Raw genomic sequence first — 19,692 nt, 5'->3', positions numbered from 1 at the left:
AACCCAGGGATGGAACCCAGGTCTCCCGCATTGCAGGCGGATTCTTTACTGTCTGAGCCAGCAGGGAAGCCCAGATTTCTGAGACCAACCCCATTGGCTTGGCCCAATGCCAGGTTAAGAGGAACACGGGGCGACGCAGTTTCCCATCCCTAAAACAAGCCAGACCAAAGCCAAGACAGAGAAACTTTAATAGCGGAGGTGGGACGAGGCTAGGGGCTGGGGAGGACGGCGATGGTATCAATTGCGGCAGCAGAAAAAGAGCGCGTCGTTGATGGCGGTGTCGTCGAGGAGGCCTTGAGGCTGCTGGATCTTGGTCTGCAAGCCGCATATGCCTTTAGGACAAAGCTCACTCCAGTTTCCGAAGTCTCCCCAGGTCAGGCCCGGCCCCTGCAGCTCCGTGCCGTCGGAGCAGAGGAAGCGAACGTTGTTCGCAGCTGTGTTGTCCCCAAAGGTCACGGGTGCCTCCACTCGAAGCGAGAAAGCCACCAGGAAGCCGCCGACGGGACACCACAGCGGCTCACTCCACCATCCCCACCTGCGGAGGAAGCGAAGACGCACTGGCTTCGCGGTGCCCCCTACCCACCTCCAGCCCGACTCAGGCCTCAGGGGCTTCCCCGCCAGGTGCTCAGTCACCTGACCTCCACAGAGATGCGGGCGGGTGATGTGGGGTGGGAGGGGGCGGTCTCCCACCCGCTTCCCATTTCTAAACCTACTGGAGGAACCTGCCCGTCGGGAGGGGAGGGGATGTGTGTAACCGAGGGTAAGGGGCCTACCCCGACCCTAGGGGATCCTCGGCCCCTGCCCCCCACCTTCCAGACTGGGACTCCACCACGTGTGCGTTGAGATCCGCTTGCCCGCGCGCGCAGTGCAGCCGGATCCCATTCAGGGCCGTGTCATCGCCAGGAATGCCTTGCGGGGGCTCCACCTGGGCGACCGACGACGAGTCAGAAGACTGCCACCCTCGGCTCTGGGGTCCCCTCCGAGACCGAGGCATGAGTCCCTACCTTGAGCGAGAACCCGCTGGCGAAGAATCCGTCAGGACACATCTCGGGCCAGGCCCAGTCGCCCCAGGGGCCCCCGTTGGTCACCTCGATGACCGACATGTAGCTGTCTGCTCCTGCGTACCCCAAGCAAGTGGCCTGCAGCAGCAGCAGTGGCAGCGGCAGCTTGGCTCCTGCTCCTAGCTCCATCCCGCAGCCTCCGTGAGCCCAGGCGCCTTAGCAGGCTTAAAAGCAACCTTTGCTTTTAAGAGGGCTCGGATTGCGGAAGGGCCACCCGGATAAAGTGAAATTCAAAACTAATCCGGTCCAGTCGGGAAGCCTACAGACTTGACTCTCAGCCCAGCGCCAGAGGAGAAGGGGCAGCAAGAACCCACGAGTTTGAAAAACCACCCACTTACACAACGTTACAAACTTTAAACCAAGAATCATGGTTCACGTTTTGCAGGCATATTTTATTTAATCCACAAAACAATTTTAGGCGGTGGAAATTACCCTTCCTATTCTGCAGATGAGGGAACTGGGGCTGCAAAAATGGCAAACAATTTGCCTAAGGTCACAGCCAGCAAACCGGGGAACGTTCCAGCATTGGGAAATTGGGAACCCAAGGCTAGGGATGAAAGTGATGGTTCCAGAATCCCAGGGGACAGGGACCCCAGGGACCTCCAGGATGTGAGAGAGCATCAGAGACAGGGTAAGAAAGAATCCATGAACTATGGGAGCTAGGAAGCATCGTGTGAGTGGTTGGAGTCCTGACTCCTTGAGAATCTGGGACACGTCTCTCTCTCAAAAGAAACTGTACACAGAGACAGGGAAGAAGTCTAATAAGTTTACGGATAGGTGGCTGAGGACAGGAGATGCTATTTATTCCATTTCTTCCTGTATCCTTTCCCTCAATGTTTTCCCCTCTATGACCACCAGGGGGACTCCTAATTGGAAAAAACAAACCAGAAAAAAAAAAACAAAACACCGCTCAGGTTCGTTGTGGGGAGTAGTGAAAAATGAAAGAAAGTGAAGTCACTCAGTCGTGTCCGACTCTTTGGGACCCCATAGACTGTTGCCTACCAGGCTCCTCTGTCCATGGGATTTTCCAGGCAAAAGTACTCAAGTGGGTTGCCATTTCCTTCGCCAGGGGATCTTCCTGACCCAGGGATCGAACCCAAGTCTCCTGCATCCCAGGCAGAGGCTTTACAGTCTAAGCCCCCAGTGGGGAGTAGTACCAACCCTCATTGGCCTGCCCCTCACGCACACTCCTGTGTTTTATTCAATACATACTTATTTAGAAACAATGTGTTGTGTCTCAGGTAGTATTCTAAATGCTATAAATAGAGTAGCAAACATGAAAAAGCCCCTGTCTTCATCAGAGCTCACATCCCAGTTGGAGAGACAGATGATAAATTCTTCAACGCACCTTGAGCTCTGTAAAGGCACATTTCTATTCCTGGGGCCTAGTACAGGGCCTGGCATGTGGAGGTATTTATAAAGGTTGGTTTGACTGAGGAATCATTTTGGAGGTTTAAAGAATTAAACAAATGTAAAAGGAGACAGCCTAAAGTATATAACTGAGACATCAGGCTTCCAGGTCAAGACAAGGTCCCCTGAGGATAGGATGGGGCTTCCCAGGTGGTGCTAGTGGTAAAGAACCTGCTTGCCAATGCCGAAGACATAAGAAATGCAGGTTCGATCTGGGGGTTGGAAAGATCCCCTGGAGGAGGGCCTGGCAACCCACTCCAGTATTCTTGCCTGGAGAATCCCCATGGACAGAGGAGCCTGGTGGGCTACAGTCCATCATGTTACAGAGTCAGACAGGACTGAAGTGACTTAGCACATATGCATGAGGATAGGATAATTTAGAAGTGGGTGTTCCCTGGGTCCCAGGTGCCCCATGCTTGAACTTAAAAAGTAAGATTTATGGAACAATTGTGGTAAGCTTTTCCATTTACAGTGTTTGCACATATGATATCATTTAATCCTCACATGAGGCCTTACAAAAGAACCTATTATTATCCTCAATTTACAGTGGAGGAACTCAAGCCCAGAGTCAGCTTAAGGCCCACCATTGTTCCTTGGAGGACCTGCTTCTGACCTCAGCCTCTCTTCACAGTACCCAGGCTGCCTCTTACTACCACCCAGCCTTCAGGGAAGGGAAATGTAAGGGACATGTCACTGCTACCGAATCCCCTAAATTCTCTTCATTCCAGTCCCTCACCCCTCGGATGCTGCCCTCTGGGGCAAAGGGCACAGGGGAAGGGGCCTTGGTAGGTTAATTATTAACTCTCTGCACCTCAGGCACTGCGGCTTCTCTCCCCTCCTGGAGGCGGAGGGACAAAGCCCTGCTAGCGGCTGGCAAGGGGGCGGTGGTTCCTGCTGCAGCCATGGGGGTCGCACTGCCGGGGCAGATGCCGCGGCGGTGGCTGCACAGCGCAATTCCTCTTGCTGTCTTCGCGCTACTGCTTGTTTATCTCTGGGCTCGGAACCTTCGTGAGTATTCCGTTCACTCACCTGCTCTGGGAGGAACCGGGGAATCCAGGCCCTGGGGATCTAAGGCCTCACCTAAGGCCCTCACCGCTCTGTCCCGCCTCCCCCTCTCAGGCTGTGGATCTGGGACGCAGTCCTGCATTGCGGAGGGGCCGCCGCCTTTCCAGGTACGCTACCGGCAGGGCTGGAACTGGGAGCTCCTGGCGGGGTCCTGAGCAGTGGCAAGTGGACCAGTCTGAGGATCTGATGAAGGGCAGGCCCTCCTCCTACTCGCCCCTCTCCCGTCAGAAGCTGAGAGTCTAGCCAGAGGAACACCAGCTAGATCTAAGGAATAATTTATTCAGAGCCCAACTGGGCTGCTTGGCGAGCCCAGCAAGCTAGGGGTTCTGCTCCCATCTCGATGCCCTCAAATCTAACCTGCAGGTCCAGCAACAGTCGGGACCCGTGGAGGGCGCGGAATGGGAAGAGCCTCAGTGTCTGGGCCCCCAGGGGATGCTGGGCCGTATAATGAGGCAGTTCCGCGCCAGTCTGAAGCCGGAAGGGGACGTGGAATTGTCACAGTACCTGGCAGGATGGAGGGATCTAGTCAGGTGAGTGATCTCTCTCCTCCCATCCAGTCCCCTCCTCTTGGTGGCTCCATCGCCCTCTCGCAAACCTTCCTACCCTTCCCACCATCACACACACACAGGTTCGTAACTCCCCTCGGCTCCATCTTCGCCTTCGCCACAAGCGAGGCCTCAGCCAAAGTGACAGCCCTCGAAGCTCTGGTGCACGGCCCACAGGCCGCGCACTACACGTCCCTGGGGACGATGGTGGCGTGGGAGCGGCCCGAGATCGCCTCATCGCCCTCGAGGGCTTCAGGCTCGGTATCCATGCTCCTGCTACACCGTGCGCTACGCTGGTCCCAGCTCTGCCTCCACCGGGTGGCGACCGGGATGCTCGGAGGCCCGGACGCCGGCGTTCAGTGCAGCGACGCTTATGGTACGGCCCTGGCCCCGCATCACTCCTGGCTCGTCCGTCAGGCTGCCCACCTCGCATTCCTCGCTTTCCCGGGTCGCGGCCGCTTACTCAAGCTGATGTGTCCCGGAGCCAGAGAGACGGAGGCGAGGGCCGCGGTGGCCCGGGCCGCGGGCACCCTGGAGGACGTCTACAACCGTACCCAGGGCTTATTGGCTGAGCGCGGCTTGCTCGAGCTGGCCTGATGCCTGCTGGCGGAAGGAAGGAAGCATACCGGGGAGGTGTCGGTGCAGCTGGGGTTGAGCCCTCTGCTGGCCTCTCGGCGCCAGGCGCATGGTCACCACATACCCCGCCTCCGTGGTGACGTCACCAACCCGGCGTGGGTGGGGTTTTAGCCTCTTCCTCTATATCTGCAATCGCCCGGAGGAGGGAGGAACAGGGGGGAATAAAAACAGTGGGGCTATTCCCTGATAGCCGTCGACTTAGGGCGTTTTGTGCGATGATGGCAGGCACTTAAGGGAAATAGGAAAAATAGATGCGGGAAGATGAAGATGTGCTATTCCTATTCCCCGCCGCCGAGAGACTCGCTACCCCTGACCTGTCTCAGTCATTCCTACAGCTTCACTTGTCCACTACATGCCACGTCTCCAGTCCAGACCTGTCCCCTGAGCTCCAGCCCCCATAAAGCCAACCCTTTCCCGGACATCTCCACATGACACCGCAAATGCAACACATCCTACACGGATCCAGTCACCTCCTCCCAGAACCGCACCCCTTCTTATGTTTCCTGTCTTAATAAATGACACCCTTTCCCGTCAGCTACCCAAGGCTAAAACCTGTGCTAAAAACTCACGTCAAGCAGGCGCCAACTCAATAACGTTCGTTTGTTGCCTCCAGTGAACAAAGTTATACACTGATAACTCCCAAATTGTAACTCCAACCCACTTTCCCCTGGATTCCAGAATACTACGTATACTCGTCCTTATTCCACATCTCCATGTGGATTTCAACGAAACATAGCAAACTCAAGTCCAAAACTGAGCTTCCGATAGCCTCGCCTCCTAAAATGCTCCATAGTCCTCATACCTCAGTAAATGACAATTCCATTCTTCCACGTCCTTAAGCTAAAAAACCTTGTGGTCATCCAGACTCTGGTTTCTCTTTTATCATACCCACCTCCAATCTGTCAAATTCTATTTCTTACTATTTCCACTGCTACCCACCTATGAAGTCCATTTTATCTATCACTTGGATTGTTTCAATAGCCTCCAGTTTCTCTCTCCCATACTTTACTTCCCTACGGCATATTTTCAAAAAAGCAGCCACAGTGATCTTTAAAATGTAGAGCATATCATGTCACTTCCCTGCTCAACATTTTCCAATGGCTTCCTATTGCACTTAGATGAAAACTTTTAAAAACTTAAGCAGAAGATTTTCTGGATCATATCTTCAGTTGAGAAGGATGAAAATTTTCTCAAAAGTCCTCTGTGATATGATTCTACTAGCCAAAGTGATCTCCTCAATATCCATTGAATGTGTTAGGCAGGGGCTTCCCTGGTGGCTCAGTGGTAAAGAATCTGCCTACCAATGTAGGATTCTTGGGTTCAATCCCTGGGCTGGGAAGATCCCCTGGAGAAGGAAATGGCAACCCATTCCAGTATTCTTGTCTGGGAAATCCCATGGACAGAGGAGCCTGGCCTGCTGTAGTCCTTGGGGATTGCAAAAGTCAAATACAACTTAGCGACTAAACAACAACAACATGTCAGGCAAGATCCTGCCTCAGGACCATTGTACTTGCTCTTCTCTCTGTCCAGAATGCTTTTCTCCAATATATACAAATGACCTCCCTCCTTCCTTTTGGTCTTTATTTACATGTCTCCTGAGTGAAACCTGCCTTGATTATTCTTTCTAAAATTTCAACACACACATACACACACACTTCCTATCTCCCGTCCTTGCTTGGTTTTTCGTCTTAGTATAATTCACTATCTAACATACTATATAATTTTTTTTTGTCTTCCCCAATAGAAAGTTCCATGGGGCTAGGATTTGTCTACTTTGTTCCCAGATGTACTATCAGTGCCTTAAATGGTGTCTGGCACCTAGCAGACATTCAACAGCTCTTTGATGAGTGAATGTATGAGGAAGCACTAAAAATAGTTCAGATGATTGCAGTTAAGAGTGTCAAAAACACCAATACAGTATACTAACGCGTATATATGGAATTTAGAAAGATGGTAATGATAACACTGTAAGTGAGACAGCAAAAGAGACATAGATGTATAGAGCAGTCTTTTGGACTCTGTGGGAGAGGGAGAGGGAGAGGGTGGGATGATTTGGGAGAATGGCATTGAAACATGTATAATATCATATATGACATGAATCGCCAGTCCAGGTTCGATGCATGATACTGGATGCTTGGGGCTGGTGCACTGAGACGACCCAGAGGGATGGTATGGAGAGGGAGGAGGGAGGGGGGTTCAGGATGGGGAACACGTGTATACCTGTGGCGGATTCATGTTGATGTATGGCAAAACCAATACAATATTGTAAAGTAATTAACTTCTAATTAAAATAAATAAATGTATATTTTTAAAAAAAAGAGTGTCAAAAAGAAAAGGGGATAGCACAACAATGTAAATGTACTTAATGCTATCGAATTGTATACCAAAAATGGTTAAAATGCTAATTTTATATTATTTATATTTTACTACAACAAAACATATTAAAAGAGGAGATGTGATTACAGTCAGGTGGGCAGGAGCAAGTTCACAAAGGCCCTTATAATCTATTATAGAGATGGGAGACTGTATCTTGAGAGTTAATTTTAAGCAAGAGTGTGTCAGGGTCATATTTTCAATTCAAACCCCAGCTCCAGCTGAAGTATGTAGAAATAGTATGGCAAGTTCATAGGAGGACCACTCCACACAATAACAGTCAATATATATTCTTCTCAAGCACACACGCAACCCCAGAATAGACCACAGAGTAGGCCGCAAGAGTCTCAAAATATTTTTAAAGGTTGAAGTCACAAAATCTTCTCCAACTAAGCCAAAATGAAATTAGAAATCAACAGTAAAAGGAAATTTGAAAAATTCACAAATATGTGGAAAGTAAAAAAGCACACTTTTAACACACTAGGTCACAGAAGAAATCACCAGGAAAATATTTTTTCTCCCCCACTCCAAGAAAAATACTTTGAGACTAGGGAAAGTGAAATCAAAGCACACCAAAACTTGGGATGTAGCATAAAAAGTGCTCAGAAGAAACTGTGGAGGTATATACACCTATATTAAAAATGAAGGGGGGAAAAATGAAGGGGACTTCCCTGGTGGTCCAGTGGCTAAGAGTCTGTGCTTACAGTGCAGGGGGGGCTGGTTTCAATCCCTAATCAGGGAACTAGATCCTGCATGCCACAACTAAGACCCGGTGCAGCCAAAATATAAGTAAATAGCACAGGGAAGTATCCTTAATATCTTGTAATAGTCTATGATGGAAATATATATATAACTTAATCACTTTGCTATACACCTGAAACTAAAACAATATTGTAAATCAACTATACTTCAAATTTTTTAAAAGTTTGATGTTGGGAGTTCCCTAGTGGCCTAGTGGTTAGCATTTGGGGCTTTCACTGCTGTGAACCCCAGTCAGGGAACTGAGATCCTGCAAATCACAAGGTACAGCCAATATATAAAGAAATTAAAAAGCCTATTTTTAAAAGTTTGATGTTTTGCTTATGAAGAAGACAAAACGAAACAAAAGCCCTCTTAAATTAATAACAGTAAAAAAAAAATCCAACTTTAAAATGGACAAAGCACTTTCCAAAAAGATGTGCAAATAGTCATTCAGCACATGAAAATACGCTCAATGTTACACAAGATATCACTTCACACCCTTTAAGACAGCTAAAGTTAAACATGCTCAGTAACGATTAGGAAGTGCAGAAATCGTAATCCTCATTCACGGTTAATGGGAATGTAAAACGAGGCAGCTGCTGTGCAAAAGGTGTAAATTCCTTAAAATGTTAAACAAAAAGTTATTACATGACCCAGCAATTTCATTCCTACTATATACTCCTAGGTTTATAACTAAGAGAAATGAAAATAGTGCGGTCACTGTAAACCGGAGATCCACAAGTCTATCATGAAGGTTCTTTGATCCGCAGTTCCGATCAGATTTATCAGTCCCGCCCGAACCAAGAGGAAAGTAGTCTTTCCATGCGGTTTGCGGGTTTTTCTGTTGAGTTTTTTTGGTTTGTTTGCCAGCCACGCTGCCATCAAGCGCTCCCTGTCGCAAAAGAACTTTCCCTATGCATTTCTTTTCCCTTCTGCCGTCAACCAGAAGTCCTCAGAACACGACTTAAAGAGAGTGACAGAGCGCTTTACGACAGTTGCTTTGCGGCAATATCGGAAGAGGAAGATGGCGGCCACCTTAGTAGCAGCTCGGGGGACCAGGCCGGCACCAGCCTGGGGGCCTGAGGCTATTGCCCCCGACTGGGAGAACCGGGAAGTTTCCACAGGGGTAAGGAAGAACTCGGGATTCAGGAGATATGCGCAAGGCTTGAAGAGATAGAAGGATAACGCTGGAGTGGGTTGGGAGAACTGAAGGGGTGGGAGGAGGGAGGTGGTCTGTGCGATGCGCTCAGGCAGGGGGAAAGGTATTATAAGGATGCAGGAGTGATGTGGTGGGAGGTGGAAGGTAGGCTGAGCGTGGGATTCTGGAATCTTGCAGGACGAAAGCTTAAGGCCAGGGTGGCCCTTTGGGAATTTGAGGATTGGAATTATGATACCCTGTGGGGTATTGAGACCCACCCCCTGTGAGATTTGATGATGGTTTGGTACTTCCCCGGTGGCTCAGACGGTAAAAGCTTCTGTCTACAATGCGGGAGACCCGGGTTCGATCCCTGGGTTGGGAAGATCCCCTGAAGAAGGAAATGGCAATCCACTCCAGTACTATATTGTCTGGAAAATCCCATGGACAGAGGAGCCTGGTAGGCTACAGTCCATAGGGTCGCAAAGAGTCGGACACTACTGAGCGACTTCACTGTCACTTTCTTTGGTGGCGCACTACTTAACTCGTACTCTGGGGACTGGATAGACGGATCATTGAGGTTTGTGTGTGCTGGAGAATATGGAGAGGCCGACTCGCCCTTTATCCTTTTTTCCAGACCACTATCATGGCCGTGCAATTTGATGGGGGCGTGGTTCTAGGAGCTGACTCCAGAACAACCACTGGGTGAGCTCAGGACAGCTATGTGAAAGATCTTCTTCCCATCTTTCCCTTCCTTCCTTCCTTCCTTCCTTCCTTCCTTGGCTGCCAGCCCATGCTTATCCTCCTTGGGCTGCTGTGGGAACGGAGATTTCTCCCCTCCTGGGAGATCAGGATTTGTTCCATCTTTTACTACTTTGTAGTTCTCTAAACCTTTTGGTGAAATTCTTGCAAAAGTTTGTTTTCCAGCCTGTTTCAGTTTAGATGAAGACTGATCGGGAATACTGGAATTCCTGTTGAGGTAGTGGATAGTGAAAGATGGAAGTGGGAGATGGGTGGGCTCCTTCCTCACTATTCTGCCATCCTGCAGGTCGTACATTGCCAATCGAGTGACTGACAAGCTGACCCCTATTCACGACCGTATTTTCTGCTGCCGCTCAGGCTCAGCCGCTGATACCCAAGCAGTAGCTGATGCAGTCACTTATCAGCTTGGTTTCCACAGGTACTTGTGGGCAGGGGAAGAGCAAGTGTCTGAAAGGAGTTGGGACCTGACGGGCTGAATGGTCTGACACTGTCTTCCCTATGACTCTCTTCATCATCTAGCATTGAGCTGAATGAGCCTCCGCTGGTGCACACGGCGGCCAGCCTCTTTAAGGAGATGTGTTACCGATATCGAGAAGACCTGATGGCAGGAATCATCATTGCCGGCTGGGACCCCCAAGAAGGGGGACAGGTCAGACACCACCACCTCCAGAATGCTGGAGCCATGCCTTTTCAGTCTCTCCCCATCCCAGCCATTTTCTAGTTCTTTTTCCAGTCTCTGCATCACTTATTATTAACTTTACACAGACCACTCCCACAATGGACAGGTGAATGTGTATGTACAAATGATGACATTTTTCTCTCTCCGTCTGGTAGGTGTACTCGGTGCCTATGGGGGGTATGATGGTACGACAGCCCTTTGCCATTGGGGGCTCTGGGAGCTCCTATATCTATGGCTATGTGGATGCTACCTACCGGGAAGGCATGACCAAGGAAGAATGCCTGCAGTTCACTGCCAATGGTGAGAATTTGGGCTCCTGGGTCTGTGAGCCTAAATCTTCCTACCCAAGCCAGGTCAACATTCCTCTTCCCTTGCCTTGATCCCAGCATCTGACTGTGATTCTAACTTTCTTCTCTTAACCTAATTTTCTTTTATCCACAGCTCTCGCTTTGGCAATGGAGCGGGATGGCTCTAGTGGAGGGGTGATCCGCCTGGCAGCCATTGCAGAACCAGGGGTAGAGCGGCAGGTACTTCTGGGAGACCAGATTCCCAAGTTCACCATTGCCACTTTACCGCCTCTCTGAACCCTGAGGTCCTAAGATACGAGACACCCCATACATACCCCTTCAAAATTCAATAAACAGTTCATCAGTGAGAACCTGCGTGCTTTGGGGTTCTTTCTTTGACCTCTGGGCCATTCCTGTTTGTATAAATCACTGCCCTGAGTGAGCTGGGACGGACCCTTCTCCAGGCCATCATCCCCCATACTTTCTTTACCACATCCAGGCACTTGTGACAGGAGTGTGATTGATGTGGGGGCTTTCCACAGATGTTCCACTCCCCTTGCTATTCAAGCCCAAGGTGGAACTCGAAATTCTCATGGAGACTGGAGTCACCTCCCCCCAGCCTGCCCGCTGTGAGGCTACTGGCTGTGAGGCCAGAAGGATTCCACATCTCTGACCCAGGCTCATGGTCCCCTGTCTTCACACTCACCTCTGTCACCTCATAAGAAGCAGCAATGTGACTTCTTTGGCTCTTGGGTGGAAGGTGGACCTTGATGCAAATGGAGTTTAAGATTGATGTCGAATGGGAGAGAGCAGCCACTGGGAGTGCTGTGGGTCAGCTCCAGCGACCACCTTTCCTTTGGGAGGGTGATGGGAAGTCAGCTTTCAGTCCCTCGGATGGGAAACCAGGAGTGAACTCTGGCCCCTGAAAGACTGGCTGGAACCAGAGACCTCAGTGGTGCTCATTGACAGTGACTGACAGTCTTCCCTCATCTGTTTCTCCAGTCAGTGGCTAAGGGAACTGTGAAAGCCACATTTGGAAACCTGGTTCTAGAATATAATCCTGCCTTGGGGAATTCCCTAGTGGTCCCATGGTTAGGAACTAAGATCCCACAGGTCAAGTGACACGGCCAAAAAAACAAAAGCAAACAACACAATCCTGCCCTGGAAGATTTCAGAGGGTACAGAGGAATCTTCTTAAGGATGTGGTGAGGTCCTGGATTAAGTGAAGAATCTCTGACCCCAAACGTGTGTCTCAAGCTTAAAATAACCACTGCAGAAGTTTTGGTTTTCTGTAAAACCTGTTCTCCCGGTCTTCCCTGTCTCAAAGCATCTTTGATTGCTCTTTCCCCTATACTTCACAACCCTGCAAACTCCATCCTTCCACAGAAAGGCCTTTCCTAACCTGAATTTTAAGAAACACCACCACCCTTTTCTTACATTATCTGTTAATTTTCTTCACAGCAGTACATTTTAGTGTCTCCTATTACCATGCTTATTTATTATCTGCCTCCCCCTACCAGAAAGCAAATTCAGTGAGAAGAGAATTCCTTGTGCTTGAGTGACTGATATATTTTCAATACCTGGCAGGGAGTGGACATTTGATATTTATCAAACGAAAAATATGCTCCCTGGCCCAATCTGCTGTCCTGCCTACTCACTAACCACTCCAAACTGGTTTCACCACCTTCAGCTCTGAAGCTTGGTTTCAGAAAACCTACTTCCCGCTGGGCATACCTGGGCTCTGCTGGAGATCAGGCGCCTCCTGTTTCCCACTCCCGTGTGCTCACTCCCACCCTGCTGCACTTCCCACCTCAGCCCCATCACACAGGCCTGGTGTTGTCCCCATCTCCTCTCCAAAACACACCACACACACACACACACACACACACACATACACACGAGCAATACTCAGAAACAACTCTCAATGTATTTAATAAGAAGGTCATGAGGGTCCTGTGGGAAGGGCCTTGGGCTCAGATGAGAAGATGGGGAAGGAAGGTTGCCAAGGCCTGGAGGTGTAGCCCCTGGTTCCCTGCATCAGATGGTGGAGTCGTTGGCTGATGCTACATCATGCAGCTGGTGGCGGAAGGAGAGCCGGGCCTTCCTGCTGAAGTAGGCACCAGATCCTAGGGATGTTATCCCTCCCTCGGCGGCAATGGGGGCTACAGCCGGGCTGCCGTCTGGATCTGGAGGGGCAGCTGGATCCAGGCCTAAAAGGGACATTGGAGGGGGAAGATGGGCACAGTGGATCAGGAGGAGGAAAAGAGGCCAGGGAAGATGGCTGGGGACTTAGGTGAGTGTCACCAGCATCAGATGGCGAAAGGGAGAGGGGAAGCTGGTGGCAGGGTCAGCTTCCCTGCCCTTGACCTGTGCGCTGGCACAAGGGGCCACACTCAGAAAGGCTCCTGTGCTTGGTGTCATGCTCTGCTATCACTGTCTTGAAATTCTTGATAATTTTTTTAATAAGGGGGGTCCCACTTCTCCACTTCATACTAGGGGCTGCAAAGTGTTTAGCTAGTCCTGTGGCGAAGCGATAGATCCACCTCCCACCCAGGAAGAGAGATCATCCTTTCCTTTCCCCGGTCTGAGGATCTACCCTTCTCTCCAGCACAGTTTGTCTGTCTGACTGGCAGCCCGCCTTTTCCTCTGTCTCCCCCATACCTGCTCCTCTGTCAGTCCTTCGCTGTCTCCGGCACCCACACCATGGGAAACACCATGCCCCCTTCAGACCCATCTCAACAGTGGAGAAGACGGAGATGCTGAGAATGGCCAGGAGGGCCCCAGGAGGGGTGTGGTTTCCAAGCCCCTCCGCTGTGGGCAAAACTACCACTTAGCCTCCGACCGCCTGGTGATTATCGGCGCCAGGAGATGGAAGGGGGAGAAGAAGGAGGAGGGAAGGGGTGGGGGATCCCCCACTCAAACACCTCTCCTTTTGTGCCTCCTTAATTTGGGGGTTGTCTCTGATCTCCATGGAGAAGCAGAAGACTGGGAGGGAAGGTAGGGTAGAGACAGACACATACATGCCAGGACAGACAGGCACAGTGAAAATTCATTGCAGTAATGCCAGACAACTTTGTGCCAGGCTGGACCCTGCTGGGGATGCATTTGTATTTCACAATGAGATTCATTTCTATTTAGAATGCCCAAGATGTAAAATTTGAAAGAATAGTCTATTTTTTCAGAACAAGAAAGTTTATCAGTCAGGGAAATGTTTACATTCTCATTAAACAGTCCAGTAGCTCTTGTCCCCTCTTATGAAAATAATCCCAATTGATTAATTATCCCGTGCCAGGTAGATTCTACGGACTTTTACACATTATCTCATCTGATAGTGTCAATGATCTTTTAAAGTCAGTGTCATTCCTATGCGATTGCACAGATGAGGAATCCAAGGCACTGAAAGATTAGGTCACTTGTCCAAGCTCACAGAGGCAGTCATCAGAAAAGCAGTAACTTTCCCTCACCTTCTTCAGTCTGACCCCAGAGTCTGCTCTTTACCACCTCACTTGAGCTTCCTGAGCTTATTCCTGGCAGGCTTTGATGCCCCCAGCAGATGTAGGGCAGCCAGAGCCCAGGCTGGGAGCCGTGGGTCCCAAGTGTGCTAACCAAAGACTCTAAATGCCCTCCAAGCAACTATACTCCAATAAAAATTAATTTTATAAAATAAATAAGGGCTTCCCTGGCAGTCCAGCAGCTAAGACTCTGTGCTCCCAATGCAGGGGGCTTGGATTCAACCCCTGGTCATGGGAACTAGATCCCACATGCTGCAACTAAGATCCAGTGCAGCCAAATAAAAAATAAATAAATAAAAATAAATAAATAGGGACTTCCCTGGTGGTCCAGTGGCTAAGACTTCACACTCCCAATGCAGGGGCCCAGGTTCAATCCTGGGTCAGGGAACTAGATCCCACATGCTGCAACCAAGATTTGACATGCAGCAACTTAAAAAAAGAATAAAGGAAAAGATCCTGCAAGCCTCAACAGATCTGAGATCTATGCTGCAAATAAGACCTGGCACGGGGACTTCCCTGGTGATCCAGTTGTTAAGAATTCACCTGCCAACGAAGGGAGCATAGGTTCGATTCCTGGTCCGGGAAGATTCCACATGCCTCGGAGCAACAAAGCCCCATGCTGCAACTACCGAAGCCCTCGAGCCTGTGCTCCACAACACCTGAGCACCGCCACCGGAGAATAGTTCCCACTTGCCACAAACAGAGAAAGCCCTCTAGCAGCAACAAAGACCCAGCACAGCCAAAGATTAAAAAAAAAAAGAAGAAAAGCCCTGGTACAGCCAAATATTTAAATAAATAAATAAAATGCCCTCCAAGAGCTACATTGTCATCCCCTTAGGGTGTCATGATGTGGGAAAGGTCAGAAAGCACTGCTAACTGCATTGCCTGACTGAAATCTACACTTGATTTTTTATTTTACATTGGAACATCTGTTTTTTAAATTAACTTTATTGAAGTAAAAATTTGCAATTTAATGCACATATCTTAGTGCGCGGTTTCATGAGTTTTGATAAGTGCATTGTTCAGTCGCTAAGTCATGTCTGATTCTGTGACCCCATGACCTGCAGCACGCCAGGCTTCCCTGTCCTCCACTATCTCCCGGAGTTTGCTCAAACTCATATCCATCGAGTCGGTGATGCCATCCAACTGACTCATCCTCTGTCGCCCCCTTCTCCTCCTGCTCTCAATCTTTCCCAGCATCAGGGTCTTTCCCAGTGTCAAGTGCATACACCCATGTAATCCCCACCCCAATCAAGACAGGGGACATTTCCCTCCCCCAGTTCCCTATGTGCCCTTTACTGTCCCTTTTTTCCCCACTCCCTGCCACAGGCAACTGCAGATCTGATTTCCATCACTATAGATCGGCTTTGCTGTTCCAGAACTCAATATTAGTGGAATCACACAGTGCTCCTCTACTGTGTCTGGCTTCTTCCAGCATAATGTTTTTGAAAGTCACCCATGTTGTGTGCATTAACAGTTGTGTGCATTAACAGTTGTATGTAGTAACAGTTTGTGTTTCTTGTAATAACTTTATTGAGAATAATTCATATGCCATAAAATTCACGCTTTAGTCTACTATTCAATGTTTGTTTTTTTTAATTCACAGAGGTGAGCAACCATCACAGCTAATGTAACCTCATCACCCTCAAAAGAAACTCTGTGCCCATTAGCAGTCACCCCCCTGTCCCTCTCCCCAGCTACTGGTCCAGCTATGGTCTCTTTGAATTTACTTATTCTGGACATTTCATAGAAATGGACTCATATAATATGTGGTCCCTTGTGTCTGGCTTCTTTCACTTAGCATAACATTTCAAGGTTCATCCATGTTGGAGCAGGCTATCAGTACATCATTACTTTCAGGGCTGAATAATATTTCATGGTAGGGATATACCACATTTTGTTTATCCATCTATAACTTAATGGACGTTTGGTTTGTGTCTACTTTTTGGTTACTTGAATAACATCGCTATGGACATTCCTGTGCAAGCTTCTGTGAAGAAATGTTTCATTTCTTTTTGGAATATACCTAGGAGTGGAATTGCTTGCCTGTACACTAGTGGTAAAGAACCAAGGCAGGAAACCTAGGAGACATGGGTTCAGTCCCTGGGTTGGGAGGATCCCCAGGAGAAGGAAATGGCAACTCACTCCAGTATTCTTGCCTGGAGAATCCTGTGGACAAGGGAGCCTGGCGGGCTACAGTCCATGGGGTCACAAAGAGTCGGACACGACTAAAGTGACTTAGCACAAGCACAGTAACTCTAGGCTTAACATTTTGAAATTGTTTTCCAAGGTGGCTGCACCATTTTACACTTTATTCATTTTTATTGCTGAGTAATAGTCTATAGGCCACAAATTAATCAAAATAAAAAACCTCTGCTTTTCAAAAGGCATCATTTATTTATTTGTTTTGGCGATGCTTCGAGGCTGGGCCCTGCGGTCAGAGCCAAGTCCTCACCACTGGATAGCCAGGGAATTCCCAAAAGGCACCATTATTTTAAAAAGAGAAACTATCTTCTGGGTGAAAATATTTGTAGTACATTTATCTGATGAAGGATTTGTATCCAAAATATTGGGTTGGTCAAGAAGTTCGTTTTCATTTTTCCATAACACCTTATGAAAAACCCCAAAGAACTTGAAAATTCCGAACAAACTTTTTGACCAATTTAATATATAAAGAACTCTTACAATTTAATAAGTCAAATCACATGACTTTCTAAACAGTCAATGAAAGAATCAAACACTTAATAAGAGATACATAAAAATGGTCAATAAGCACTTGAAGTATGGTCAGCATCATTAGTCATTAGAGAAATGCAAATAAAACTACGATGATGTATTATTTTACATTTACTAGCATGAAGTGAAAGTGAAGTTGCTCAGTCGTGTCCGACTCTGCGACCCCGTGGACTGTAGTCCACCAGGCTCCTCTGCCCATGGGATTCTCCAGGCAAGAATACTGGAGTGGGTTGCCATTTCCTTCTCCAGCGGATCTTCCCGACCCAGGGATCGAACCCAAGTCTCCCACATTGCAGGCAGACACTTCAAAGATTGACAATATCAAATCTTGGCCATGCTACAGATCAATTGGAATTATCATACACAGATTTTGGAAATGTAAAACAGAACCACCATTTCGGAAAACAGTTTGGCAGATCCCTCTCATTTTAAAATACCCCCCCCCATTTTAAAATATTTCACTTATTTAAAAAGTGCTTTTTAATGAACATTTTAAAATAGCCTTTGTCATTTTCTTTACCATGTCTCCATATAAATGTATGCAATTAGAGCTCAAATAAGTTTGGCAAGTTTCTAGCTATTTACAGAAGAGAAACGAGAAGGTATTTCTACAGAAAGACTTACCCAGGAACATTTCAGTTCAGTTCAGTCACTCATTCGTGTCTGACTCTTTGCAACCCCATGAACCGCAGCACTCCAGGCCTCCCTGTCCATCACCAACTCCCAGAGTCCACCCAGACCCATGTCCACTGAGTCGGTGATGCCATCCAACCATCTCATCCTCTGTCATCCTCTTCTCCTCCTGCCCAATATTTCCCAGCATCAGGGTCTTTTCCAGTGAGTCAGCTCTTCCCATCAGGTGGCCAAAGTATTGGAGTTTCAGCTTCAACATCAGTCCTTCCAATGAACACCCAGGACTGATCTCCTTTAGGATGGACTAGTTGGATCTCCTTGCAGCCAAGGGACTCTCAAGAGTCTTCTCCAACACCACAGTTCAAAAGCATCAATTCTTTGGCACTTAGCTTTCTTTATAGTCCAACTCTCACATCCATACGTGACCACTGGAAAAACCATAGCCTTGACTAGACAGACCTTTGTTGACAAAGTAATGTCTCTGCTTTTTAATATGCTGTCTAGGTTGGTCATAACTTTCCTTCCAAGGAGTAAGCGTCTTTTAATTTTATGGCTGCAGTCACCATCTGCAGTGATTTTGGAGCCCCAAAAAATAAAGTCAGCCACTGTTTCCGTTGTTTGCCCATCTATTTCCCATGAAGTGATGGGACCGGATACCATGATCTTAGTTTTCTGAATGTTGAGCTTTAAGCCAACTTTTTCACTCTCCTCTTTCACTTTCATCAAGAGGCTCTTTAGTTCCTCTTCACTTTCTGCCATAAGAGTGGTGTCAGCTGCATATCTGAGGTTATTGATATTTCTCCCGGCAATCTTGATTCCAGCTTGTGCTTCTTCCAGCCCAGCGTTTCTCATGATGTACTCTCCATAGAAGCTAAATAAGCAGGGTGACAATATACAGCCTTGACGTACTCCTTTTCCTATTTGGAACCAGTCTGTTGTTCTATGTCCAGTTCTAACTGTTACTTCCTGACCTGCAAACAGGTTTCTCAAGAGGCAGGTCAGGTGGTCTGGTATTCCCATCTCTTGAAGAATTTTCCACAGTTTATTGTGATCCACACAGTCAAAAGCTTTGGCATAGTCAATAAAGCAGAAACAGATGTTTTTCTGGAACTCTCTTGCTTTTTCGATGATCCAGCAGATGTTGGCAATTTGATCTCTGGTTCCTCTGCCCTTTCTAAAACCAGCTTGAATATCTGGAAGTTCACGTATTGCTTAAGCCTGGCTTGGAGAATTTTAAGCATCACTACTAGCCATGTGAGATGAGTGCAATTGTGCGGTAGTTTGAGCATTCTTTGGCATTGCCTTTCTTGGGGATTGGAATGAAAACTGTCCTTTTCCGGTCCTGTGGCCACTGCTGAGTTTCCCAAATTTGCTGGCATATTGAGTGCAGCACTTTCACAGCATCATCTTTGAGGATTTGAAATAGCTCAACTGGATTGCCATCACCTCCACTAGCTTTGTTTGTACTGATGCTTCCTATGGGAGCTTTATTCACAATAGACATAAGCTAGAAACAACCCAAAACGCCATCAAGAAACGTCCATCAACCCATTCTTCCATCTAGAAAAGATAAAGGAACCTGCTTTGAAAAAAATGAAATATTTTGTCTTTTAGAATCTGAAATTTTTCCTGTTTGCCCCTAGACTGCTAGTTCTAGAAGAGCAGTTCGTGTTAGTCTTGTTCATTACTGTAGGCTCGGAGTCTGGCGAGAGGCAAGGACGCAATAAACAGTGAATGAATGAAAGAATGCAAGCTTGCTCACGTTAATGAATTTGTGGGCACCACCCCTCCGGCCTTTTATCATTCTTCTTCTACAAATGCCGGCTAAGCCGGCCCGATGTGGTTCGCAGCCCGCCCTGGAAATGAGCACTGCCAGGTCCCGGCCCCGGAGGCGCGGCCCCGCCGGAGAGGACCCGGGGTGCTGGTGCCCGAGTGGAGGAAGGTCGCTGAGCGCCCACAGGGCACAGTCCGGGCCCGGGCGGACCGACGGCGCGAGACAGACGGACAACCAGGCGGATGGCACCGCACGGATGCGAGAAGCGGGCGGCTCTGTCCAGTAGAGCTGAGGGCGGCCCCCGCGTCCCGACTGCGCGCAGGACGCCGGGACGGGCCGAGGG

General features: G+C 48.5%; 4 protein-coding genes across 6 annotated transcripts; 2 read left to right on the top strand and 2 right to left on the bottom strand.

Annotated features, from left to right (window-relative positions):
• Positions 1-169: 169 nt before the first annotated feature.
• VMO1 (vitelline membrane outer layer 1 homolog) lies at positions 170-1,224 on the bottom strand. Its single transcript, XM_070772941.1, has 3 exons — positions 1,005-1,224; positions 810-925; positions 170-535 (listed from the first exon to the last, which is right to left on the bottom strand). The coding sequence occupies exons 1-3, from the start codon at positions 1,188-1,190 to the stop codon at positions 238-240; spliced, it is 600 nt and encodes a 199-aa protein (XP_070629042.1). The 5' UTR covers positions 1,191-1,224; the 3' UTR covers positions 170-237.
• Positions 1,225-1,274: 50 nt separating this feature from the next.
• GLTPD2 (glycolipid transfer protein domain containing 2) lies at positions 1,275-5,255 on the top strand. Its single transcript, XM_070772936.1, has 4 exons — positions 1,275-3,479; positions 3,591-3,643; positions 3,900-4,066; positions 4,165-5,255. The coding sequence occupies exons 1-4, from the start codon at positions 3,374-3,376 to the stop codon at positions 4,676-4,678; spliced, it is 840 nt and encodes a 279-aa protein (XP_070629037.1). The 5' UTR covers positions 1,275-3,373; the 3' UTR covers positions 4,679-5,255.
• A 3,551-nt stretch (positions 5,256-8,806) lies between these two features.
• Positions 8,807-11,065, top strand: PSMB6 (proteasome 20S subunit beta 6). Of its 2 annotated transcripts, none has more exons than XM_019982391.2 (6): positions 8,807-8,957; positions 9,604-9,671; positions 10,015-10,146; positions 10,248-10,377; positions 10,563-10,707; positions 10,849-11,065. In XM_019982391.2, the coding sequence occupies exons 1-6, from the start codon at positions 8,856-8,858 to the stop codon at positions 10,989-10,991; spliced, it is 720 nt and encodes a 239-aa protein (XP_019837950.1). In that variant the 5' UTR covers positions 8,807-8,855; the 3' UTR covers positions 10,992-11,065. The 2 variants fall into 2 exon arrangements, with proteins under 2 accessions (XP_019837950.1, XP_070629041.1); XM_070772940.1 differs by having other exon boundaries at positions 10,829-11,065.
• Positions 11,066-12,607: 1,542 nt separating this feature from the next.
• Positions 12,608-19,644, bottom strand: C19H17orf114 (chromosome 19 C17orf114 homolog). 2 transcript variants are annotated; one of them, XM_070772942.1, is made up of 2 exons: positions 17,567-19,644; positions 12,608-12,904 (listed from the first exon to the last, which is right to left on the bottom strand). In XM_070772942.1, the coding sequence occupies exons 1-2, from the start codon at positions 17,574-17,576 to the stop codon at positions 12,732-12,734; spliced, it is 183 nt and encodes a 60-aa protein (XP_070629043.1). In that variant the 5' UTR covers positions 17,577-19,644; the 3' UTR covers positions 12,608-12,731. The 2 variants fall into 2 exon arrangements, with proteins under 2 accessions (XP_070629043.1, XP_070629044.1); XM_070772943.1 differs by lacking the exon at positions 17,567-19,644 and adding an exon at positions 13,356-13,428.
• Between the last annotated feature and the right edge of the window lie 48 nt (positions 19,645-19,692).

Source organism: Bos indicus, chromosome 19, assembly GCF_029378745.1.
Source record: "Bos indicus isolate NIAB-ARS_2022 breed Sahiwal x Tharparkar chromosome 19, NIAB-ARS_B.indTharparkar_mat_pri_1.0, whole genome shotgun sequence".
NCBI lineage: Eukaryota > Metazoa > Chordata > Mammalia > Artiodactyla > Bovidae > Bos > Bos indicus.
The sequence above is the reverse complement of the archived record's forward strand: the minus strand, read 5'-3'. Positions and strand labels throughout refer to the sequence as shown.